At 38.5% G+C, this 26,511-nt stretch overlaps 1 protein-coding gene across 4 annotated transcripts in view; it reads left to right on the forward strand.

Moving 5' to 3' along the window:
* STK32A (serine/threonine kinase 32A) overlaps positions 1–26,511 on the forward strand; it is a 157,017-nt gene that overhangs the window by 44,037 nt on the left and 86,469 nt on the right. For all 4 annotated transcript variants that reach the window (XM_054684687.2, XM_063811573.1, XM_063811572.1 and 1 more), the window contains one exon: positions 627–778. In XM_054684687.2, coding sequence (XP_054540662.2) covers positions 627–778 — 152 coding nt within the window. The remainder of the gene's footprint in view (positions 1–626; positions 779–26,511) is intronic.

Raw genomic sequence — 26,511 nt, forward strand, 5'->3', positions numbered from 1 at the left:
ATTCAGTTTAACTTTTTTTGCAAGAAACCTCTGTATTCAAACCCTGATTACTAGTTTCTCAATGGAGACGTACTTTAAGAGAATAATATTTCATATAAAACTTGCATTTTAAAATCATTTTCTGTTTACTTTTTCAGGCATTATACAGACCTCTAAAGAAATTTCAAAAACATGGACATCATATTTAGTGTTTTTCCAGTCCTTAAAGTCCTTTTTGGTTATATCGTGTATGGTTGTAAACAGAAATTCTTTGCACAGTATTATTCAGCTTGACAGTTCAGTCATGTCTATTTCAGTCACTCAAAGCAGGATTAAGGATGTTACTTGTTATTGGAATATTCCTGACATGGAGGCAGCTATTTTCACCAAAATGCTGTCTTAAAAGCCCAAAAAGCAATACCAGGCAAAATTGTTTGAGAAAAAAGAGATCCAAGAATTGAACTGGTGCATAGAAAAGAAAATGAAATTTTTAATCTAAAATCAGAGCTAAGTGGGAGTTTTTAACATCATATAATTTGCAAATGTTAAGGATCCAAGCCACAGCAAAGAACATGTCTTGTTCTGTCTCTCATCACCATGATCCATTATCTCCCTAATCACTCTCTCACTCGGGTTTTCACCATTAGGTCTGCATTGTACAGAAGAATGATACCAAGAAGATGTACGCAATGAAGTACATGAATAAACAAAAGTGCGTGGAGCGCAATGAAGTGAGAAATGTCTTCAAGGAACTCCAGATCATGCAGGGTCTGGAGCACCCTTTCCTGGTTAATTTGTGGTGAGTAATTTTACTGGACCTCTGAATAGAGACACTCCTGTTATCGGTGGGCTAGGGGAGGTCCCCAAATGCCTCTGGGACCTCAGCCCTGGCTGGTATCCAGGCTCTTAACACAATTGCAAGAAAGAGTTCAAGGATGAGTTGGAAAACAGTGAAAGTACAGAGATTTATTGCAAAGTGGAAAAGTACACACTCAAGAGAGGGGAGCATGGGTGAACTCCAGCGAATGTCATGTAAGGGGGGGTTTGAGGCTGTTGCCATAATGGGTTTCTTTAACCAAGGGGTGAAACATTCATGATGATTCCTGAAAAAAGATGGAGATTTCTTGGAATTGTGGTGCCAGCTATTTTTACACCAAATATGAATGTTCCTGGAACTGTCATGGTGCTGGTGGGTGTATGATTTAGTATGTTAATGAGTGTATGATGAGGTCCTAGGTGAAACCTAGGTCAAATCCAGCACAATGGAGAGGACCCACAGACTCTCTGAAGGAAACAACTGCTTCTGCAGGACCCAGGCGACTCCCCCAAAACTGTGAGTACCCCAACTGCGGAGGTGGGAAAGAGAGACCCTCCTCTCCCAAACACACACCCCCACTGGAGAAGCTGAAGGTCTGTTTGCTGAAGAAGTTTCCGACTTTACCTGGAGCTGAGTGGATTTGAAGAACCCAGTGAAATACACGGGGAGAGGAAGCAGCAGAAAGGCCCTGGGAGCTTGCTGGGTCCACAAGCAGGCCATTCCTTCCTGGCACCACAGGGATCCAATGGGAGAGGAGCGGGGGTAAAATTCCATAGGGAGAAGCAAATCTCTAGCTGAACGTGGTGACAATTTGAACAGGGTGAGAAAGCGCCTGGCCAGAACTCAGGAGAGGGCACAAATCCAGTGTGCAGACTCCGGGGGCAGGGGATAAACCAAGCCCTTTTCTTTCCCAGCTGGGAGGGGGGTAGCCTGGGGCAGGTTTTCAAGCAGGTATTGCTTCTCTACTTAGAAACAACCTGGGAGCTGTGTTGGAGGGGGAGGGGGGTTGGGGATGGGGGAGGGGGGGTGGAAAGCACGGTGGGAGTGAGACCTGCCCTTCGGTTTTCGTGGGAGCTGGGTGAGGCCTGTGACTGCCAGCTTTTCCCCACTTCCTGACAATCTGCATGTTTCCGCAGAGACAGCCATAATCCTCCTAGGTACACAACTCCAGTGACCTGGGAATCCCACCCCCATTCCCCACCGCAGCAGCAGCAGCAAGGCCCACCCAAGGGAGTCTGAGGTCAGAGACACCTAGCCCTGCCCCCACCTGATGGTCCTTCCTACTCACTCTGGTATCGGAAAACAAAGGGCATATAATCTTGGGAGTTCTAGGGCCCTGCCCACTGCCAGTTTCTCCCCATAATACCAAAGCTGATGCTCTCTGGAAAAGCACCACCTCCTGGCAGGAGGACAACCAGCACAAAAATAGAATATTAACCAAAGCTAAGAACCCTTACAGAGTCCATTGTACTCCCTGCCACCTCCACCAGAATAGGCACTGGTATCCACAGCTGAGAGACTCATAGATGGTTCACATCACAGGACTCTGTGCAGATGACTTCCAGTACTAGCCTGGAGCTGGGTAGGCTAGCTGGGTGGCTAGACCCAGAAGAGAGATAACAATCACTGCAGTTCAGCTCACAGGAAACCATATCCATAGGAAAAGGAGGAGAGTACTACATCAAAGGAACAACCAGTGGGACGAAAGAGTCTGAACAAGACTTTCCCTCTGAAAGAGCCTACCCAAGTGAGAAGGAACCAGTAATATGACAAAACAAGGCTCTTGATGCCCCCAAAAAATCACACTAGTTCACCAGCAATGGATCCAAACCAAGAATAAATCCCTGATTTACCTGAAAAAGAATTCAGGAGGTTAGCTATTAAGCTAATCAGGGAGGAACCAGAGAAAGCTGAAGCTCAGTGCAAGGGAATCCAAAATATGATACAAGAAGTGAAGGGAGAAATATTCAAGCAAATAGATAGCTTAAAGAAAAAACAATACAAAATTCAGGAAACTTTAGACACACTTTTAAAAATGCAAAATGCTCTGGAAAGTCTCAGCAATAAAATTGAACAAGTAGAAGAAAGAAATTCAGAGCTCAAAGACAAAGTCTTCAAATTAACCCAATCAAACAAAGACAAAGAAAAAAGCATAAGAAAATATAAACAAAACTCCCAAGAAGTCTGATATTATGTTAAATGACCAAACCTAAGAATAATGGGTGTCCCTGAGGAAGAAGAGAGTTTTAAAAGCTTGGAAAACATATCTGAGGGAATAATTGAGGAAAACTTCCCCGGCCTTGCTAGAAATCTAGACATCCAAATACAAGAAGCACAAAAAACACCTGGGTAGTTCATCGCAAAAAGATATTTGCTTAGGCACACTGTCATCAGATTATCCAAAGTTAAGATGAAGGAAAGAATCTTAAGAGATATGAGACAGAAGCACCAGGTAACCTACAAAGGAAAACCTATTAGATTAACAGCAGATTTCTCAGCAGAAACCCTACAAGCTAGAAGGGATTGGAGCCCTATCTCCGGCCTCCTCAAACAAAACAATTATTAGCCAAGAATTTTGTATCCAGTGAAACTAAGCATCATATATGAAGGAAAGATACAGTCATTTTCAGACAAACAAATGCTGAGAGAAATTGCCATTACCAAGTCACCACTACAAGAACTGCTAAAAGGAGCTCTAAATCTTGAAACAAATCCTGGAAACACATCAAAATGGAACCTCTTTAAAGCATAAATCACACAGGATCTACAAAATAAAAATACAAGTTAAAAAGCAAAAACAAAACCAAAAAAATCTGCAGGACCCAGGAGACCCCCCACAAAAAAATGTGAGTGCCCCAACTGTGGAAGTAGGAAAGGAAGAGCATCCTTTCCTGAACACACACCCCCACTGGAGTAGCTGAAGGTCTGTTTGTGGGAGAACAGCTTCAGCTTTTTTTTGGTTTTTTGGAAAAAAACCCAAAGTACACAGGCAACAGAGAGCATGATGAATGCAACGGTACCTCACATTTCAATACTAACATTGAATGTAAATGGCCTAAATGCTCCACTTAAAAGATACAGAATCACAGAATGGATAAGAACTCACCAACCTACTATGTGCTGCCTTCAGGAGACTCACCTAGTACATAAGTACTCACATAAACATAAAGTAAAGGGGTGGGGAAAGGGATTTCATGCAAATGGACACCAAAAGCGAGGAGGGGTAGCTATTCTTATATCAGACAAAACAAACTTTAAAGTAACAGCAGTTAAAAGAGAGACAAAGAGGGACATTATATAATGGTAAAAGGCCTTGTTCAACAGGAAAATGTCACAATTCTAAACATATAAGCACCTAACACTGGAGCTCCCAAATTTATAAAACAATGACTAATCGACCTAAGAAATGAGACAGACAGCAACACAATAATAGTAAAGGATTTTAATACTCCACTGACAGCACTAGACATGTCATCAAGAGAGAAAGTCAACGAAGAAACAATGGATTTAAACTATACCTTGAAACAAATGGATTTAACAGATATATACAGAACATTTCATCCAACAACCGCAGAATATACGTTCTATTCAACAGAGCATGGAAGTTTCTCCAAGATAGACCATATGATAGGCCATAAAATGAGCCTTAATAAATTTAAGAAAATTGAAATTATATCAAGCATTCTCTCAGACCACAGTGGAATAAAACTGGAAATCAACTCCAAAAGGAAACTTCAAAACCATGCAAATACATGGAAATTAAATAACCTGCTCCTGAATGGCATTGGGTCAAAAACAAAATCAAGATGAAAATTTAAAAATTCTTCAAACTGAGTGACAATAATGACACAACCTATCAAAACCTCTGGGATACAGCAAAGGCGGTGCTAAAAGCAAAGTTGATAGCCCTAAACGCCCACATTGAAAAGACTGAAAGAGCACAAACTGACACTCTAAGGTCACACCTGAAGGGACTAGAGAAACAAGAATAAACCAAACCCAAACCCAGCAGAAGAAAGGAAATAACCAAGATCAAAGCAGAACTAAATAAAATTGAAACAAAAAAAAAATGAAAGATAAATAAAACAAAAAGATGGTTCTTTGAAAAGATAAATAAAATTGGTAGACTATTGGCAAGATTAACCAAGAAAACAAGGGAGAAAATCCAAATAACCTCACTAAGAAATGAAACAAGAGATATTACAACTGACACCACTGAAATACGAAAGATCATTCAAGGCTACTATGAACACCTTTATGCACATAAACTACAAAACCTAGAAGATATGGATAAATTCCTGGAAAAATATAACTCTCCTAGCTTAAATCAGGAAGAATTAAATACCTTGAGCAGATCAATAGCAAGCAGCAAGATTGAAATGGTAATTTAAAAATTACCAAGAAAAATGCCCAGGACCAGATGGATTCATAGCAGAATTATATCAGACATTCAAAGAAGAATTGGTACCAATTCTTTTGACACTAAGGAAACCTCCCTAATTCATCCTATGAAGCCAGCATCACCCTAATAGCAAAACCAGGAAAGAACATAACCTAAAAAGAAAACTGCAGACCAATATCCCTGATGAACATAGATGCTGAAATCCTTAACAAAATACTAGCTAACTGAATCCAACAGCATATCAAAAAGATAATCCACCATGATCAAGTGGGTTTCATATCAGGGATGCAGGAATGGCTTAACATACACAAGTCAATAAATGTGACACACCACATAAACAGAATTTTTTAAAAAATCACATGATCATCTCAATAGGTGCAGAAAAAGCATTCAACAAAATCCAGCATCCTTTTATGATTAAAACCCTCAGCAAAACAGCATACAAGGGACATAGGCCTTAATGTAATAAAAGCCATCTATGACAAACCCACAGCCAACATAAAACTGAACACATTCCCTCTGAGAACCAGAATGAGACAAGTATGCCCACTCTCACGGCTCCTCTTCAATGTAGTACTGGAAGTCCTAGCCAGAGCAATCAGACAAGAGAAAGAAATAAAGGGCATCTAAATCAGTAAAGAGGAAGTCAAACTGTCACTGCTTGTTGGCGATATGATTGTTTAACTTGAAAACCCTAAGGACTCTTCCAGAAAGCTCCTAGAACTGATAAAAGAATTCAGCAAAGTTTCCGGATACAAGATTAATGTACACAAATCAGTAGCTCTTCTATACACCAACAGCAACCAAGTAGAGAACCAAATCAAGAACTCAATCCCTTTTACAATAGCTGCAAAAACAAAACAAAACAAAACAAAAAAACAAATACTTAGGAATATACTTAACCAAGGAGTAGAAAGACCTCTACAAGGAAAACTACAAAACACTGCTGGAAGGAATCATAGACGACACAAACAAATGGAAACATGTCCCATGCTCATGGATGAGTAAAATCAGTATTGTGAAAAATAACCATACTGCCAAAAGCAATCTATAAATTCAATGCAATTTCCATCAAAATACCACCATCATTCTTCACAGAATTAGAAAAAACAATTCTAAAATTCATATGGAACCAAAAAAGAAGCTGCATAGCCAAAGCAAGACTAAGCAAAAAGATCAAATCTGGAGGCATCACACTACCTGATTTCAAACTATACCGTAAGCCCAGTCACCAAAACAGCATGGTACTGGTACAAAAATAGGCACATAGACCAATGGAACAGAATAGAGAACACAGAAATAAACTCAAATACTTACAGCCAACTGATCTTTGATAAAGCAAATGAAAACATAAAGTGGGAAAAGGACACCCTTTTCAACAAATGGTGCTGGGATAATTGAATAGCCACAAGTAGGAGAATGAAACTGGATCATCATCTCTCACCTTACACAAAAATCAACTGAAGATGGATTAAGGACTTAAACCTAAGACCTGAAACTATAAAAATTCTGGAAGATAACATTGGAAAAACCCTTCTAGACATTGGCTTAAGCAAGGGTTTCATGACCAAGAACCCAAAAGCAAATGCAATAAAAACAAAGATAAATTGCTGGTACCTAATTAAATTAAAGAGCTTTTGTATGGCAAATGGAAGTCAGCAAACAGCCCACAGAGTGGAAGAAAATCTTCAAAATCTATACATCTGACAAAGGATGAATATCCAGAATCTACAATGAACTCAAGTAAATCAGTAAGGAAAAAACAATCCCATCAAAAAGTGGGCTAAGGACATGAATAGACAGTTCTCAAAAGAAGATATACAAATGGCCAGCAAACATATGAAAAAATGCTCAACATCACTAATGATCAGGGAAATGCAAATCAAAACCACAATGCGATTCCACCTTACTCCTGCAAGAATGGTTATAATAAAGAAAAATCAAAAAACAGCAGATGTTGGCATGGATGCAGTGAACAGGGAACACTTCTACACTGCTGGTGGGAATGTAAACTAGTACAGCCACTATTGAAAACAGTGTGGAGATTACTTAAAGAACTGAAAGTAGAACTACAATTTGATCCAGCAATCCCTCTACTGGGTATCTACTCAGAGGAAAAGAAGTCATTATTCAAAAAAGATACTTGCACGTGCATGTTTACAGAGCACAGGGTTGCAACCCAAATGCCCATCCATCAATGAGTGGATAAAGAAACTGTGGTATATGTATACATGATGGAATACTATGCAGCCATAAAAAAGAATGAACTAACAGCATTTGCAGTGACCTGGATGAGATTGGAGACTATTATTCTAAGTGAAGTAATTCAGGAATTGAAAACCAAACATCATATGTTCTCACTGACATGTGGAAGCTAAGCTATGAGGACGCAAAGCAATGAGAATGATACAATGGACTTTGGAGACTTAGAGGGAAGAGTGGGAGGGGGGCGAGGGATAAAAGACTACAAATATGGTGCAGTGTATACTGCTCAGGTGATGGGCGCAACAAAATCTCACAATCACCACTAAAGAACTTACTCATGTAACCAAAACCACCTTTACCCCAATAACTTATGGAAAAATAATCCAGCACCACATTAGGTTTAGTCGGACTTAGCCAGCTTGGCTTACACTCTGGTTTTTCAGGTTCTTATCCGTCCCAGTTTATGCAGCTGTTTCAACATTTTCCTTTTGCTAGTCATGTGAAACTGCTGTCTGGAATTTTCTATTCTCCTGCTACCACCCTTTATTATTCCTGTCTCACTTTCATCTTCATCCCTACTGTTACATAAATGCATCTTGATTTCTAGGCAAGCATTTGTCAAATTCTCATTAGGATCTTCCTCAGGGTCTTTTGTTCTCCTTAGTTTCTTTGGCTTTATAGTGAAAGAACATTTTTCTTTTATTGTCACTAACAAATACTTCTTGGTCAGTTGTCACAGTTCCCCTTGTCCTTGAGGTCAATATATATACATTTTTAAACATTGTAATTAAATATGCTGACTGGGAATGAGCTCAGATGTCTTACTAGTTATTAGATACTTTCTTTCCCCATGAACTGCACGGGAGGAACTTTGGTTACAAAGCTTGGCCTCATCAGCTGACTTGAGGTTGATATTTAGAATTTATACGAAGCACTTTCTCCCTTAAAATAACTGGCAATAAAACTGTTGCTTTGTAGCGTATTTCTTAGGCAGCCACATATATACCTGTAAGTTAGACAAGGATAGGTGCTTCCTTTGTCAACAAATAGCTTTTGCAGAGCTGAAGCTAACTTGTATCAATAACTAGACATTAAGTGACTGTGATCTGCGCTCCAAGCTATTTCCATAATCCAAGGCATAGAAAATGGCAGAGAAGCTTGCAGTATCTATTACCTCCTGTTCTTTTCTTGTGTGTGAAGGTCTTTGTGTGTCACCTTCATTTTATTTTACATTTTAATGTGTCCATTATGTTAAGTGGTGTTTCTTAAAGCTAATTCAGGATGACTGTTATTTAAATATGCATACCAAGAAGTTCTGACTTACCAGCAAAGAAAAAAAAAGGGTCTTTATTCAGAGAATGCTAATGGAAAAATAATTGAGGTTTTACTCTGTGTTTAGGGACATCCTTCTGGAGAAATCAGTACATAAAACCTGCCTCTATCCATCTTTAATTATTACAGTTCACTTAATATACAATTTGCTCAAAGCCTCTATGCCACAGTTGAAAAGAAGATGGTTTTATGTGACTTGGAAATAGGTCTATTACAGTTTATGCACTACTCGGATATGGTAGAGTCTAATTTCAGCTTAAGCTCAGTGTATTTAATCAGTATCTTAGAGTGGCCTATTCAAAATGCTGCCATGTAAAAAGCTAAAATGGATGCAGCTCTTTCTTCCCTACCCTTAGCAATCATCAAATTGCCTTTCTTCCCCTCTCTCTGCATCCTGAGAATGACAAGATACTGTCACTTCACAACCTCCCTTTGTTCAAAGTCACATTTTTCTTCTTAAAAAGTTTAACCAACTAATTTTTTTTTTTTTTTTAAGACCAGGGACCCATGATAAGGCCTTAGCATTTTACCTTCTCATATTTGTCTTTCATCGCTGTGTGGGCAAAGTTGATTTCATTCTGTTCCTTTTTTTAAGAAAATGGGTATTGTGAGGCTTTAAGCTGGCCAAAGATGATAGATTTTGCTGTTTGCTAATTTGTTGTCATTCCAGACAACATTCTGTTCTCCATGCATACTGACCTGGTGATAACATGACATATAACCTATTCTTTCCTTCTCACTTCTCACATTGAACCTCACAGTGGAACACTAGGCATCATTAACAATGATAGAAGAAAGAGAAGAGACTTACCTCCCCCCAGTGATTCTGGTACTACATTCAAAACTAGAAACTAACTGGGAGGGGGAATTCTTAAAGTACAACAGCAACTCCCTTTGTCTTCCAAACCATGAGAAAAATCTTCACAAATCTGTATCATTCTTCCTAATAAATGCTTTTTGTTTTAGTAAGTACAATATATTCAATGTAAGTTTATCTTTCCACATTTATAAACCATCTTGCAGTGCTTTTTAGGTGTGACTGTGAGTGTATTAGTCAGTTCTCACATTGCTATAAAGAAATACCTGAGACTGGGTAATTTTTAAAGAAAAGAAGTTTAAGTGGCTCATGGTTCTGCAGGCTGTGCAGGAAGCATAGTGGCTTCTGCTTTGAAGCCTCAGGAAGACTCAGGAAGCTTCCAATCATTGTGGAAGGCAAAAAGGGGAGCAGGGCATCTCACGTGGTGGGAGCAGGAGCAAGAGAGAGGAGGAGAGAGTCACCACACACTTTTAAATGACCAGCTCTCTTAAGACCTCTATCACGAGAACAGCACCAAGAGGATGGTGTGCAACCATTCATGAGGATCCACCCCCATGATCCAGTCACCTCCCACCAGGCCCCACCTCCAGCATTGGGGATTACAATTCAACATGAGATTTGGGTGGGGATAGAGATGCAAACCATATCAGTGAGTAATTTACTTCATCATTTTTAAGTCACATGGTTATAAGATAGGGTTAATGTGTGTAACTTTACATTTATAAATGAAATGAATAAAGTGCTATGGCCAGTACCCAGCACATAGTAACAGCTGTCTTACAAATATTCGTTCTTTCCTTCCTTACTTCATGAAGTTATGACATTCCGAACTTGCCCATCTCCTATGGTTCATTGTGGACATCCAAAGGACAAATCTAAATGGTGCTTGGCCCCAGGACATCATGGAAAGCTGTATGTGCAGTGTCAAGGGGGTTATCTTCAACTCATTCTCTATAAGAGCATATGTTGCTTGTTTTGTTTTGTTTTCTATCCTCATTCTGCAAATTAAACAAACATCAAGACTCCCCAATATATTGTGTGCAATTTAATCAAGATTTTATGTCCTGAGTTTAACTATTAGGTTTATCTTTTACCTCCCGAAAGCATTAAAAGCTTAAGAAGCATTGTATTATTTATAAGGTAACAGCAATACTTTTAAAATTTCTGCCTTCTTTGTGTACTCTATTTTATGGATATGCTGTGTAGGCCTCTCAATAATACTTTCAATAACCTCATTCATGCTAAAATGCCCCTAGCTTCTGGAGATTTAGTTATAAAATTCTAGTTTTTCAGGCTGAGGGTAAACAAATTGTTCCTTTTTTAAGTGAGTTAAGATTAAAAAGTTTGTGTGTGTGAATAGGTATAAATGTATAAATATATGCATATGTATGTATACATTTATACCTATACACACACAAACATATGTTTTTCAATATCATATATATGTATTATATATATGAATATCACATATATATGTGTGTGTGTATATATATATGTGATATTTGAAAACTCTTCTGCTCATTGCAGTCAACTTGAAAAACAGAAAATTACCTAGAAAAATGAAAATTCTTCAATAATTCTTATCACCTTGTAACAATCACTTCTAACATGTTGGTGTATGCTTTTCAGTAAAATGTCTGCATTTGATTTTCTGTTTTTGATCATGCATTAGCCCCAATCATTCCTTCTTTCACCTATATATTTACTGAGCATCGAAAACAAGTTATAATTTGATTGTTAGGTGAAATACAAGATGCACAGTTATATTTGAATTTCAGATAAACAACCAATAATTTTTAGTATATGGCCCAAATATCACGAGATATATTTTTACTGAAAATTATTATTTATCTGAATCTGAAGTTTAATTATGCATGTTGTACTTTTATTGGTTAAATCTGGCAATCTTAACTGTAGTAGAAACCCATGCTATGGGGATCTTGGTGAGCAGAAATAGACAGAGCCCTGATATTAATCAAATGGCACATGAATATATAAACTGTGAGAAGTATATAAAGAGAGTAAGTATGAAGAACTGTGTGTGTGGTGTGTGGGTATGTATGTTTTGGCGTTTCAGAGAAAGAAGGTAAGTAGTCTGGGGGCAGGGACGTTAAGGAGGAAAGAACATTTGGAAATAAAATTCAACCTGACTTGCCTCCAGGGACCTGGCTACACTCAGGAACAGTCTTCAAATGTAGGCCATGTTATCAAGTGAATGCTGCCAGACAGGGCTGGCATCCAGGAAAAGTAAATAAAATCTTCTTGTGAGTCTGTCTCTAAGGGCTCTTCACAAAGCCCTGGCAACCCACAGCCTGAAAACAAATAGGCCCCAGTCTTTCCCAGCATAGTTGGTTCCCCAGGTGGCTTTTGTTAATTGAGATTAAACCTGTAGCTGCACACAACTCCTCAGGGCTTCTATCTCTTTACTCATGTCTTTGTCCCTGTGGATAGAAAGGGTCCATATGTGGTTTCAGGAAATTAGGACACCAGATCATCTGTTTTAACTGGAAAGAACTACCTGTACTGAGCGTGTGACAAGGTCCTTTCAGACTCTGAACATAGCCCAATAAATGGTATCAACCTTAAATAACGAGATTCTGAAAATATGATTAAGTATCGAGTTTGCTGGAGCCCAGAGCTTGAGGATGGCCACCTGGGAGCACAGATTCACTTTGCCCAGAATGTACACTCCAATTAGCAGCAGTTATAAGTGGGGTTTCAAGAAAAAAAGACGAGGCAGTTCCTAAGTTATTTACCAAAAATTTACATTAAAATATTGTAAGCTATTGATGGACTATACATTATTCTTTGTATCACAAATTACAGGAACACAAAGATAATGGGTGAGGCAGCTAGTCAGGAACAAAATGGCTTTAAAATACTGTCCTTGAGCATGGGTTTGAGGCTGTGACTGACATCCCATACTCATGTTTCTCTAAACCTAATAAATTGTGCATATCTCATATAGCTCAGACTGCTCTGAGCTATTTTTGTTTTCTCATTTCCCCCCTTTTCATCAAGATTTTGCAAAGAAAGCATTGTGGATGAACTTAAGCAGTTTTGGCTCCTTTTATGTTCAGGAACTTAGTCCTGCATTGCTAGGAAGTCTTATTCCCAGATGGTCCTGTCCCACATTTGGGGGAAGGGGAGAGGATGAGTCTTAGTGGGGATTTTAACACCATCAGAAGCAAAATTGGGACGGCATCGCAGGGTGCCACAGATGAGACCTCAACCAAGTCACTAATTTATGTAGCTACTGTTGCTTGTGGAATGATCTCTAGTCTTCAGAATACCATGCAGTTAGTTTTCTCGGAATAAGTAAAACAATGAGCTATACATAGTAAAAATATAATACACATAACAATTATAATTTTAAAAAAAAAGAATTTCTATGCCTGAATGAAAAAAATATCTATTCCATTGGAAAGTCAACTAAAAACATCATGAAGAAAATTAAAATCCAGTCCTTTCTTAGAGACTTGTTGTAGCAGGAAATAATTCAAGATTTAGATCAAATTGTAGGAAAATAATAAAAACTAGAAAACAATGGTCAGGGCTGAATTTAAAAACAGGTGTGCTATAATTTTCTTCTGAACCATAATTTCTCTCTCTTCAGTTCACTATTTCTACCCAAGATAAATTTTATCAGCACCAACATACTTGCAAAATAAGCTTTAGTATTATATTTGGCCTAATTATTTGCATTAAATGCAACAAAAATAATGAATGGCCATGTATGCATTTTTAAGTTGGCTTTGCTGGAACTTTTTCATAAGGAATCTCAGATTAGACTTTTAAAAGCCTCTCTAAACTAGATATTGAAGCCAATAATTCACCATCAAACTGCCTGTAGCATCTACATAAATTGGGTGAATTTCTCCCTTCTTCAGGTTCCGAAATATCTTGAAGTTTCTGGGCCTGTCAAATGATGACATTCTTTACTTACTGCAAGGTCAAAAAACTTGTGAGGGTACCATGTAGACAAGGTATCAGGTCAGTTTTCCAAAAGGACTATTGATCTGGCTCTATAAAGTCAACTTCAATTCATCAAAGCAGTTTGGTCATATCTGAAAGTATGTCATTTCACCCAAAGCCTTGGTAAAATGACCAGCCTTAGTAAAATGACCAGTATCTCCAACTGTGTACTGTTACAGAAGAAAACAGGTTCTTACTGAACTTACACAAATAACAATATTGCCATAAATAAAGAGTATTCACAAATAGTTTCCAAATTCTGGAGGAATCAGGTAGAGAGTAAGATGTTTCAATTTTGCTCATAAAAGTATACTTTACTTAATTGTTGTAAGCTCTAAATAGCTCAAAAAAAAATTCTTGACTTTGGAAAGCGAAACAAAAAGAATCAGCAATGTTTCAAACAAAAAAAATCATTAAAAAAATTTCAGTCCTGGCCAGGTGCAGCGGCTGATGCCTATAATCCCAGCATTTTGGGAGGCCAAGGCAGGTGGATCACCTGAGGTCGGGAGTTCGAGACCAGCCTGACCAACATGGAGAAACCCTGTCTCTACTAAAAATACAAAATTAGCCAGACATGGTGGCACATGCCTGTAATCCCAGCTACTCGGGAGGCTGAGGCAGAACAATTGCTTGAACCTGGGAGGTGGAGGTTGCGTTGAGCTGAGATCACATCATTGCACTCCAGCCTGGGCAACAAGAGCAAAACTTCATCTCAAAAAAAAAAGAAAAATTTAGTTCTCTATCAGTTCAGTTCCATGTAGTTAACTCTTGTTCTGTTTGATATTGGGTTAGCAATCTTCACGAACTGATGAACTTTTATATTAGAATTCTGAAAGTTTTTACATAGTCCATTGATATGATTTCCAAAACCTTCAGAAACTTGTATTCGAGAGTACTTCTCAGAATCCTTTCCATGAATTTCCTTGAAGGATAAGCAAATTTTGGACTGTAGCTGATTATAAACCACTTTTTATGAAGAATCTAAGTAAAATAATAATTGTCTGTGGACGACAAAAGACTTAAAGCAGCCTTAGTTAAAGACACAATTGACCAGGAAATTTGGTTATGCCTGTAGCATACAACAACTTGACATAACAATCGTAATTATTACTGATCATATATACCAAAACATATTGGAACTTTTGGAATCTCAATTTTCGAACAGATATTAATCATATTAATACATTTATACAAATATATTCAAAGAAAGTTAAACATCATTTCTTATTTGACAATGCTTTCTGTATGATTTAAACATATCAAATAAGCCTGATCTGCCTCTCTGGAACTTCTAGGGGACCTCATATCTGAAAAGTTACTTCGAGGTAAAAAAAAAAAAAAAAAGGACTAAATTTTAATTTGAAATATGATTTTGGAAAATTTGTCAAATGTCAAAGGTTTAAAAAACTTACTCAAAATATTCTTGCAGGTCACTGTAAAATTATAGTCATTTATTTAGCCAAAGTGATAATTCCAAGATTTCAAAAGCAAAAACTTTTACTATTTGGTAGAAAGGAGACTCCGTTCCCAATCAAGAGACCTAACAGGGACAGCATGAGGCAAACTCTTCCCTCCTTTTTATAAGGAATCTCAGATTTTACCTTAAAAAGCCTCTCAAGGCTAGGTATCTTTGAGAGGTTACCTTTTTTTTTTTTCTGTTTTTCTTTTTGAAGTTTAATCAAAAGGCAAACAAATCTTTTACTGTCTCTTCTTAATACTATATAAAATTCTTATTCAAAGGAGAATGCCAAATTTTACTTTTATATTAGTGTGTTGTCAATACTAAAGCTAATTTTAATTAAACATTATAAACAAATCCATACAATCTCAGTCAGCTTTGACTGCAGAAGATAAGATTTTCATAAATCTTTTATAACCTATTACAATTTTCTATTAAAGAGAAGATCAATGTTTCAAGAAAACCCTGTGGTTCCAAAAGAGGGGCCCAGACTCTGACCTTGCACCAGTGAGCTTTTGAGATTAATGTTCACTTTTTAGAAAAACTTATAAACAATTCTCTTCTAATTTTAGCCAACTTGATCACACACAAAATTCCTTTCACAAGATTAATCTTCCATAAACCTACAACTTGCTTAAACCTTCAGTTTTGTCCTATACTTCTTTTATTTTGAGACGGAGTCTCACTCTGCCCAGCCTGGAGTGCAGTGGCATGATCTCGGCTCGCTGCAACCTCCGCCTCCTGGGTTCAAGCAATTCTTCTGCCTCAGCCTCCCGAGTAGCTGAAACTACAGGCATGAACCACCATGCCGGGCTAATTTTTGTATTTTTAGTACAGACGGGGTTTCACCATATTGGCCAGGCTGGTATACTTCTTTTTTAGATTGGCATTCTATCTTAGGACAAAATCTACTTTCCTTTCTCCCTTATCATTTTGACCACACAATGCTCTCTTTCATGCAAATGAAAAATTACTGTCATTTCAACTCCCTTTACCAAAAACACATCTTAATTTCTTTATATACCTTATGTATAGAATTGTCTCTCTTATATCTAGTCATTTTTTTTTTCTTTTTTCTTTTTTTCTTTTCGAGATGGAGTCTCACTCTGTCGCACAGACTGGAGTGCAATGGTGCGATCTTGGCTCACTGCAACCTCTGCCTCCTGGGTTCAAGCAATTCTCTTGCTTCAGCCTCCCAAGTAGCTGGGACTACAGGCATGTGCCATCACACCTGGCTATTTTTTTGTATTTTTAGGAGAGACGGGGTTTCACCGTGTTTGCCAGGGTGGTCTCGATCTCCTGACCGCATGATCTGCCCGCCTCGGCCTCCCAAAGTGCTGGGATAACAGGCATGAGCCACCGCGTCTGGCCATATCTAGTCATTTAAATTACATACGATAACTACAATTTTAACTCTTAGGAACGGTAATTTACAGTGAAATCCGAGGAAGTAATTTTGAGCTGTTTTATGCCAGTATTTATAGATGAAAACCATTTCATAATTTTTATAAAGTTGTTTCCTCAATTATTTTGTTTATTAACAGATCTAAATATATTTAGCTTTTCTACACCATATAACTCAGACATTTTATGGTTACATAATGCTTAATTTAACATGACTTTACGATTTAGTTACTGAAAAAGATTTTTGAAACTGAAAAGTTCATTTATACACTTCTATCTCATTTATATTCACTTAATTTAGTTTATTCATTCTTAACAATTATGCTTGAATAGTTCATTAAACAAAAGTAGCCACCATCAAGTTATTTCTTTGTTAATCATTTTTATAGCCTGCAAATGTCAGGCAGTTGCCACCTAAGCAAGAACCCGAAAGCTAAAACAGAGATATTTTGCTGATCAGAAGGCACGGCGGCTTTCATTAAACCAACAGTATTAACTGGTCTTATTTACCGAAGATTTACCCAAGTTATGTGAACTAAAAGGGATTTGAGTTACTTTCTATTTTTCTGATAAAATGTTTAAGTGTTTCCTTTCTCTTTTGGCCAATTAGAGCTCATTCATATATTTTTGTAATAAATTTTACATACACATGACACACATAAACATGCAGACACACACAGGCAGATTTTATAGCTTTGTAAGTTTCTTCATTTGCCAGTTTTCAATGGTTTCTCTCCCACCTTTAGACTGTCAAGCCCTAAACAATTGTTAGCTAGGCAACCTTAAATTTGTACTTCTAAAGGGATGACTCTTAGCTGAAACAAAGTAAAAAAAAAAAAAAATTACACTTCAAAAACACAGAGCGGAGCTCAATCCAAGGGAGCAGGTGTATATAGGTAAAGGTCCAGTTAAGACAAGATGGCCAAGGAAAGCATCTTAAGTAAAGGTAGGATTTGTATAGATTTAAACCAATGTTAAATTTCTCATGACTCAGCTCTCCCTCTCCTCCAGGTGCACAGAGGCAGAAACCCTTACAAATGGAGATTTCCTTTATCAATGTAAATTTCAATATAGCCAGCTAAATGCCACCAAGGTATATTTTGGAGACCTGTTAGAGGCAGTGAATCTGTATGTGTCTGCAGCAACTTCAATTCTTGCCTACTGAGGGGCATAAGGTAGAATGAAAGACAGAGGCAATTTTTAGAGCAAAAGTGAAAGTTTATTTTAAAAGTTTTAGAGCAGGAATTAAAGGAAGTAAAGTACACTTGGAAGAGGGCCAGACGGGCAGCTTGAGAGATTCAAGCACACGGTTTGACCTTTGACTTGGAGTTTTATATGTTGGCAGGCTTCTCGGGGGTTGTTGCTTCTCCCCTGATTCTTCCTTTGGGGTGGACTGTCCGCATGTGCAGCAGCCTGCCGGCACTTGGGAGAGGCCGCATGTGCAGTGTGTTTACTGAAGTTATGTGCATGCTTACTTGAGGCATCTTTTTTCCTTACCAGTTGACTGTTCCTAGAGGAAGGTCATATACCAGTTAAACTCTACCATTTTTGCCTCTTAGTGTGCATGCTTGAGCCTACTCGCCCACCTCCTGAGATCTTATCGGGAACCTACTGATCATCAGTTTCAGGGTTTTTCTATCTACTGGAAGATTGCCTTCTCCTGGCGCTGGCTGCAACCAAATATTATTTGAGAGAGACAGTTTAACAACCACCTGACCATCACCTAATGGTTGTCTGACATTCCTGGTGGAGGTTGGGGGTGATCTGCTGCCTTGCCCATGTCTGCCTGCCTACTGTAACAGACCAACTTAGTTAAATAGGTGGGCTTTTCAACTTAGTTTGTTTCTTGGTGAGATGACTGACATCATTGTGAAGCTCTTTAATGAACAGGGCAAAGAAAGCCTTCTCTATGCCTGGACTCGGCATGGATAGCTCTGGGAAAGAAGAAAGCCTATTTTACCTGAGGGCCTATCTTTTATAAATATTTTATTCAAATTCTTTCTTTTAAAACAAAGGTACTTTTTCAATGACTTACCAAACCAATACACCTTAACCAAGGTTATGTCTAAACGAAGGATCAACTAGGCATTTCCAAAGAGTGGCAAAGTAGTCCTCACAAGATCCAGAACCAAAGACAGCTCAAAGAAACAAATGTCTTGCTTGCTGCAAATAGAATACAACCCATATTTCTGTCCAGCCATGTTTTCAAGGATCTCAGCTTCTCTGTTGAGCACCTACTCACGGAGGCCCCAAAGCCCTATATGCCCCACAGATAGAGACAGGAAATCAAAAGCTGTCTCTGGAAGGGAAAAGGATCAATAACAAATGGGTACCTCAGAAGGTCAAGAGTTATACAAATGATTTTAAACAAATAGGACTGCTTTCCTGACTGGGAATCAAACCTGGGCTGCAGTCATGAAAGCAGAATCTTAGCTGGTAGACCACAGAGTGGAGTGCTTTTTTGTAAATCCTTCAGGAGATCCAAGCAGGCAGTTTGAGCATATAAAGGATTTCAACTCATTTCAGATCTGATCACAGCTGGAATGCTGTTTAGCTAATTTCCTGCATGTTAATATTTCAAAGACATGATGAGATTTGTATCTCCAAGGGATTGTGAAGTCCAGCAGGGCATTTGAAGGATATTGTCTGGGCCGGGCATGGTGACTCAGGCTTAAAATCCCAGCACTTTGGGAGGCCAAGGCGGGTGAATCACTTGAGGTCAGGAGTTTGAGACCAGTCTGGTTCACATGGTGAAATCCCGTCTCTACTAAAAAATACAAAAAATTAGCCGAATGTGGTGGCACGTGCCTGTAATCTCAGCTACTCAGGAGGCTTAGGCAGGAGAATTGCTTGAACCTGGGAGGTACAGGCTGTAGTGAGCTGAGATCACACCACTGCACTCCATCCTGGTGACAGAGCAAGACTCTGTCTCAAAAAAAAAGAAAAAAAAGATACTGTCTGATGTTGGGTCAAGAAATCATCAGTGTCATTCATTAGACCTGGTATAGACAAAAGTTTGTTGGATCTGTATTTTTATAATCTCTGTAGTTTCATTCTTGTTCTGTAGTTGTTTCATTTGTTCTCTCTGTTTAAAAATTATCTTCCTAGGAGATGGATGGGAGCTGAGGGAATGAGCAGAAAGGGATGAGTTTAGATCACAGGAGTAGAAGGAGATGGAGCAGTTAGAGGTGAAAGAGAAAACCTCCAAAATCTTATTAAATTTAGAAACAGTTTCAAACATACTTTTGTTCACCTCTTGAATGGAGGCAATTTTTTCTTTTAGGATTTCTTTTAGAAACTTGTAGGTACTATTGGAAGTAAGTCTCTCACTCAATTTGGTTCTAAAACTAGCTTTTTCTAATTGTGTGTGCAAACAAACTAATTTAGGTATTTTAAAAGGTACCACATTTTGACCATTGTCAGTTGGAATCATTCTGAGTTATGCTCTACTAGTTTTCTAAATATTTGCATGAAGAGGCATGGTAAGTATTCAGTATGAATCGAGCTGGCATTTCTAATGGTGGATCTCTTCTTAAGGAGGAAGCCTCAGTTTTAGATAGTTGAACTGCCTTCAGAATCTGGCCAGTTTTAAAAACTACAGTTGTTTTTTCTTAAGCCACAAAGATTTACTTATTTTTCAAGAGAAACTATATTCTTCTTGGCCAAATTTTGTATTAGAGGAAAGGTTACAAACTCTAATGAATAAGACAAAGAAAACCTTAACTTCAGAGAAAAGTGAAAATCACAAAACAAAGTAAATATAATCTCTAGAGAATAACACATGAAACTCCTGTCTTTCAGTAGAGTTTCAATTCCAATCCCGCAGAGTTAAGAATGTGTATGGCTTGAATAAAGTCTGAATCCTCAACTAACCTGGGAGTATTTGGATACCGAGATGGCTGCCAGATCTGGTGAGGTTGGGTGAACCAAGCTGTTGATTCTGGTACTGTTACAGGAAAGGGGTCCTGATTTATACCCCAAGAGAGGGTTCTCGGATCTCATGCAAGAAAGAATTCAGGGCAAGTTCGCAGAGTAAGGTGAAAGCAAGTTTATTAAGAAAGTAAAGGAACAAAAGAATGGCTACTCCATAGACAGAGCAGCCCTGAGGACTGCTGGTTGATCATTTTTATGGTTTTTTTTATAATATGCCAAACAAGGGGTGGATTATTCCCTTCCCTTTTTAGATCATATAGGGTAACTTCCTGACATTGCCATGGCATTTGTAAACTGTCATGGTGCTGGTGGGAGTGTAGCATTGAGGACGACCAGAGATCACTCTCATCGTCATCTTGGTTTTGGCCGGCTTCTTTGCCACAACTTGTTTTATCAGGAAGGTCTTTATGACCCGTATCTTGTGCTGACCTCCTATCTCATCCTGTGACTTAGAATGCCTTAACCGTCTGGAAATGCAGCTCAGTAGGTTTCAGCCTCATTTTACCCAGCTCCTATTTAAGATGGAGTTGCTCTGGTTCACACGCCTCTGACAGTACCAACATTCCAATTGCCACGACCTTGAGGGGATCACTGAAGCTCCACTTTAGATCCCATCTGGGGTGGTAAAATGTCAACGTGAAACAAGATTCAGAAAATATGATTAAGTATAGCATTTATTGGGGCTCAAAGCTTGAAAATTGTTATCCGGGAGCATAGATTCAAGTTGCCCTGAATATACTCCAATTAACAGCAGCGACAAGTGGGTTTCTACGGAAAAAAGAAGAGGCAGTTTCTAACTTGTTCGCCAAAAATTTACATTAAAGTAACATAAGCTATTGATAGGCTACACGTTATTCTTTGTATCACAAATTCCAGGATCACGATGATAATGAGCCAGGCAGCTAGTCAGAAACAAAATCGCAGGCATCAGTGTGGGGATATGACTGAAGTCCCATACTCCTGTCTCTCTGGGCCTGACACATTTTGCATAGTTCATATAGCTCAGCCTTCTCTGAGCTACTTCTCTCTTCTCAGTGGCTTTCCTGGAAGCAGCCTCCATCATATGTGACTCAGAGTGCTAGCATTTCTTCATGGGTTTATAAACCATAAGAACTCAATGTGGCCTTCAGAGCCACAGCATCAACAATATTAACTTCCCTATTAGTAGTGTTCTATTACTTTGGGTTTTACATATATTATTTCATTTATTCATCATAACAACCTGGTTGATAGGGATTATTATTCCCATTCTATTCCTGAAGAAACTGAGGCTCAAAGGAGCTAAAATATTTTCCTATAGTCACACAGCTAGGAAGTGGCAGAGCGAGGACTCAAACCCAAGAATCCTGACTTCAAAGCCTCTGCTCTTCCTGCTGCACTATACCATCCCTATACACATCTGTGAGACTCCTGTAAAAATATGCAAAGAACAGGATTTATTTCATTTATTGTCTTTCATATCCCACAAGAATACAAACTGTGTAAGGCAGGTATGTCTGTATGTTTTTTATCACTGCCTCATTACCCATCTTCTACAACAGTGCCTACCACACAGTAAGTGCTCGATAAATATCTTTTAAATGAGCATGTGAATGAATGTGTGTTAGTGTTAGGGCTAAGGCCTTTGGCTTCTGGTTAATTGCCCTTTTTGCCATTATACCAATGTCATTTGCACACTCACAAACATACCCTCATATAATCATATGCACTTCAGTTTCTTTGCAGGTCCTGGGTTCAGACAAATCTGAGTTTGAATCTCTGTTCCACCACTGGGTAACTGAGTGAATTTGGTCAGTTATGTTTGGTATTTTACTTAGTTTCCTCACCTGTAATTAGGAATAACAGGAATACTCATGTCAGTACTACTTTGAATGACAGTGATAAGAATATGTACTTCAAGCACCTCACAAAGTACGTGGTTGATAAATGGTGACTTTACACAACAACTGAGTGACACTTCTTCTGGCACAGGGGCCAAGGGAAAATTTCCCCTTCACCCTCTGAAGGTTCACTGAGAATCAACTGATAAAAGACAGATTAATAGGAGAAAAAGCACACAAAATTTGTTTGCAATATGGAAATTCACAGAAAGGGGTAGATGGTTGACACTTTTATGCCATCTTGAGGTTACAGAAAGAGCTTGGAAAAATAGATTATGGGTGAAGGGAGAGAAAGAAAGTCCTGGGGCAAAGGTGGTCCTTGTTATGTAGATGAAATCTCACAAGTAGCAACTCTCAGAAAGAATAGATGATAGTCTGTGGTTGGGAGATCTGATCATGGGGAGGTCCTCAGAGAATGCCTGGTTGTTTATTTCACTAATGTATTTTTTTTTTTCCTATAGATACAAATCATCTCCATGAAAGGTAGCTTTTCAGGGTTATTTCTGTGTGCATGCCTTCTTCTGAAGCACCATCTCAAGATATGTCAAATAAGTGTATTTGGGGTGAAATATTTTTGGTTTCCTTTGCTAGAAATGAAATGTCCCTGCTTCCCCATAGCCAGAAAAGATTCTTGAGTGGACAACTGCACCTAAACTTGAACCTGAGCACTAGAAAGTCTTTTGTTTTATTCTATGTTTTTATAAATTTAAATCTAATTTTTTGAATATAAAATAATACATATTTTGTAAATGTGGAAACACAGAAAGTTCTAATGAAAAAATAAAAACCTGTATTTCATCACGCAGAAATATCTGCTGTATTAGTTTTCCATTGCTGCGGTAACAAATTGCCACAAACTTGGTGGCTTGAGACATCATAGATTTAGTATCTTACAATTCTGGTAGTCAGAAGTCTAAAATCAGTCTCCCTAGGCTAAAATCAATGTGTCACCAGGGCTGTGTTTCTTCCAGAGCCTCCAGGTGAGAATCTGTTTCATTATCTTTTCTAGCTTCTTGAGGCTGCCTGCATTCTCGGCTTGTGGCCCCTTCCTTTATCTTCAAAGCCAGCAGCATACTATCTTCAAACCTCTCTCTGACTCTGACTTCATGTTCTCCTTATTCATCTTTTAAGGCCCCTTGTGATTACATTGGGCCTACTTGGATAATGCAGGATCACCTCTCTATCTGATGATGGACCTTAAAGTCCCTTTTGCCACAAAAGAAAACATATTTGCAGGTTCTGGAGATTATGTGGATAGCTTTGGGGAGCCTTTATTCTGCTTATTACAAACACTATTAGTATTTAGTGCAATTCATTCCCATTGTTTTCCCTATATTTTTCAACATATTTCACTTTTTACTATTTATGCCATTCACAAGATTGCTTATTTCAAGCAACGTTTTATTGTAATTGTTTTCTGTTATCAACATGAAGTAATCAAAAGGGTCAGAATCTAGTTTAAAGTGAGTTTATTCGAGTACAAAGTTTGAGGACAAGCCCCCCAGGAAACAGAATTCAAGGAATGGAAGTCAGAGTTCCGAAGTGTAGACATTGGGGATCATTTATAGACAAAGTTCAGGGAAGTTTAACAGAATTTCACCATCTTTCTATGTAAGGTTTAATGCATAGTTACAACAATCTGATTAGTCAAAGTGGTCTTTTTCTTTTGAGAAATGTATATTTAAACATTCTACTCTGAAGATGTAATTGTCATGGGGCCTTGGGCACCATCATGTCTGAGTTAGGTACAAGACTATAGGGAGGCAGTTAATCTATAACAAAGATCAGTGATTGGAAAGGGGAGGTCTGGTCTCTTCTAGTCATTTATAGAATAAGAACAATGAGGAAGAGAGGTAAGCTATAATCTAAGATGCAGAATTGCAGACATGCCATGTGACTCACTCAGTTTCCAGGGCTTAACTTCCCCCTTGTCAAAATCAATTTAGAAGATCCTGAAATTTTATTTTATTTTATACTTATATTATTAAACATGTTTTATTAGAATGTTTCATTGTTGTGGGGAGAATTCCTAAATTTCCTAAGCATAAACACTCTTTGTTTCTTTTCAGTATATACTTCTTCCCAGTACATGTTATTTGGACCTAAGTCTTCTGGGATGGCAATAGAGATGCAATGGAGGTCAAATTCCATCCTTTTTAGAGGAATCTATACAAATTAGAGCTAGTAAGGATATAAAAGATCATTTTATCAGGTGCATCATCCCTAAACATACATACACATTTACACACATAATGTAAAATCCTGTTAAAAGAAGACACTTCCCAATATTCAAGGGCTGTATAGACGTGCTTTTAGGTTAAGAATTAGATGCATTATGACAGATTTTGCTATGTAACAAACTGCCCCAAAACTTATTAACTCAAAACAGCAAGTATTGATGTCTCATGATTCTGTAGATTGGCCAGGCAGTTCTTCCAGTCTGGGCTGTTATGTGAGTCAGTGATTCAAAACTATCCATCTAGGCCTTGAAGGCGGGGGCTAGCCTAACCTTTTTCTTCTGCCATGAGACTAACCCTGGCTTCTTCACATGCGGGTGGAAGGGTTCCTAACAGCAACAGCTGACAAACTTAATGAGCAAGCACTTTTTCAGCCTCTGCCACAGTCACATTTTCTATCCTATTGGCTAAAGTAAATCACGAAGTCAGGCTCAGATTCAAGGGGTGTAGAAATAGGCTCCACTTCTGATGAGTGGCACGGCAAAGTCAACATTGCAAAAAGCCAGGCAGAGATATTACTGTGGCCAGTTTTGCAAACAATCCACCGTAATACATAAAATATGTTTAAGAAGTCCACAAAATGATCAAGGAAATGGTAGAAACTATAAACACTGCAAGAACTCAGAGCCACATGATGTTATTGAGTCCTTGTAGTGCTCTGAAAGGGTTCAAGGAAGAAGTTGTTTTGGCATATGACCCTGATGAACTTGCAAAAGTAGAGAAGAAGGGAGCACAGTTTCTGAAGAACTTAGTAGAGAAGTGTTATTCTGTGGCCAGTACGCAGTAATTGTTCCACCTAGAGATGTGGACTGACTGATGAACAGGAAGCTGAGTCTTTATAATGCAGATATTCACATATTCATTTACTCATCCTTTATTGAAAACAACGCAAGGAGCCACTAGAAAATTTAAGCTCAAAAGAAACTCACTGGATGGATATGGGGTAAAGACTCAGAAGCACAGCTGAAGTAGCAGGTTTCACAAAGATTAGGGACAAAGGGCAATCTGGAAATCTAGGTAGCAGGAACTATTGAATAGACTCTTAAGCTGTCTGGGCAGACATGAGTCAGCTCCAACCGATTTTCTAACCTTGTGTCACCCACTCAAGATTGAAAGTCCTGGGAAAGAATCCAACTGGCCTTGCTCAGAAAACATTCCTGCCCCTTAGCTCAAAGAAAGAATAAAATAAATGACTCCTGGATTGTTAGCCTAAGCAACTTAGATGATCGTGTCATTCATTTAGATGGGGAGATTGGAGGAGGAGCAGATTCATTGTGAAAATCAGGAAAACTCTTTTAGCTCTGTTAATTTTGAACTGCCCCTTAGTAATTCAGATAGAACTCTTGAATAGGCAGTAAGTGAATCTGGAGTTCAAAGGGAAATTCAGGGTGTATAAAGTCCAACAAAACAAAAATATGGGAATCACTGGCTGTTAGATGCCATTTAAACCAGGGACTTGAAGGGAGCACCTTGGGAAAGAGACTAGATGGAACAGAAAGTCTGAGGACTAAAGACATTGCTCTCTAATAGTTCTGGTAGAGGAGGAAGATTCAGGAAACTAGACAGAAAGACAACAGTCATGAAGCTAATCAACAAGCTATGGGTAAGTCAGGGGAGTCTGCCATCCTGGAATCTTCCAGAGAGAAAAGTTTTTCAGAAAGGAAGGAGGGAAAACCATTTCAGATGCTGCTGCAAGGTCAAGAAGAAGAAGACAAAAAGAGCAGACCCCTTACTTGAGAAGATAAATATTGTGACCTTGTCCCAGTGTTTTGGGAGGCTGAGGCAGGAGGATCACTTGAGGTCAGGAGTTTGAGGCCAGCCTAGGCAACATAGTGAGAACTCATCTCTACAAAATGTAAGAATAAAATAATTAGCTGAGTAATCTCAGCTTCTTTGGAGGCTGAGGTGGGAGGATCCCTTGGGCCACGAGTTTGAAGTGATTACTCCACTGCACTCCAGCCTGGGTGACAGGGCAAGACTCTGCTCTAAAAAACTAAAAATAAAAATAAAAAAATATATTGAGATTGTTGCAGAACTTTCTCCTTAGGTCAGCTAAAACTGGGCTCTTGTC

This window comes from Pan troglodytes, chromosome 4 (assembly GCF_028858775.2).
Source record: "Pan troglodytes isolate AG18354 chromosome 4, NHGRI_mPanTro3-v2.0_pri, whole genome shotgun sequence".
NCBI classification, from domain to species: domain Eukaryota; kingdom Metazoa; phylum Chordata; class Mammalia; order Primates; family Hominidae; genus Pan; species Pan troglodytes.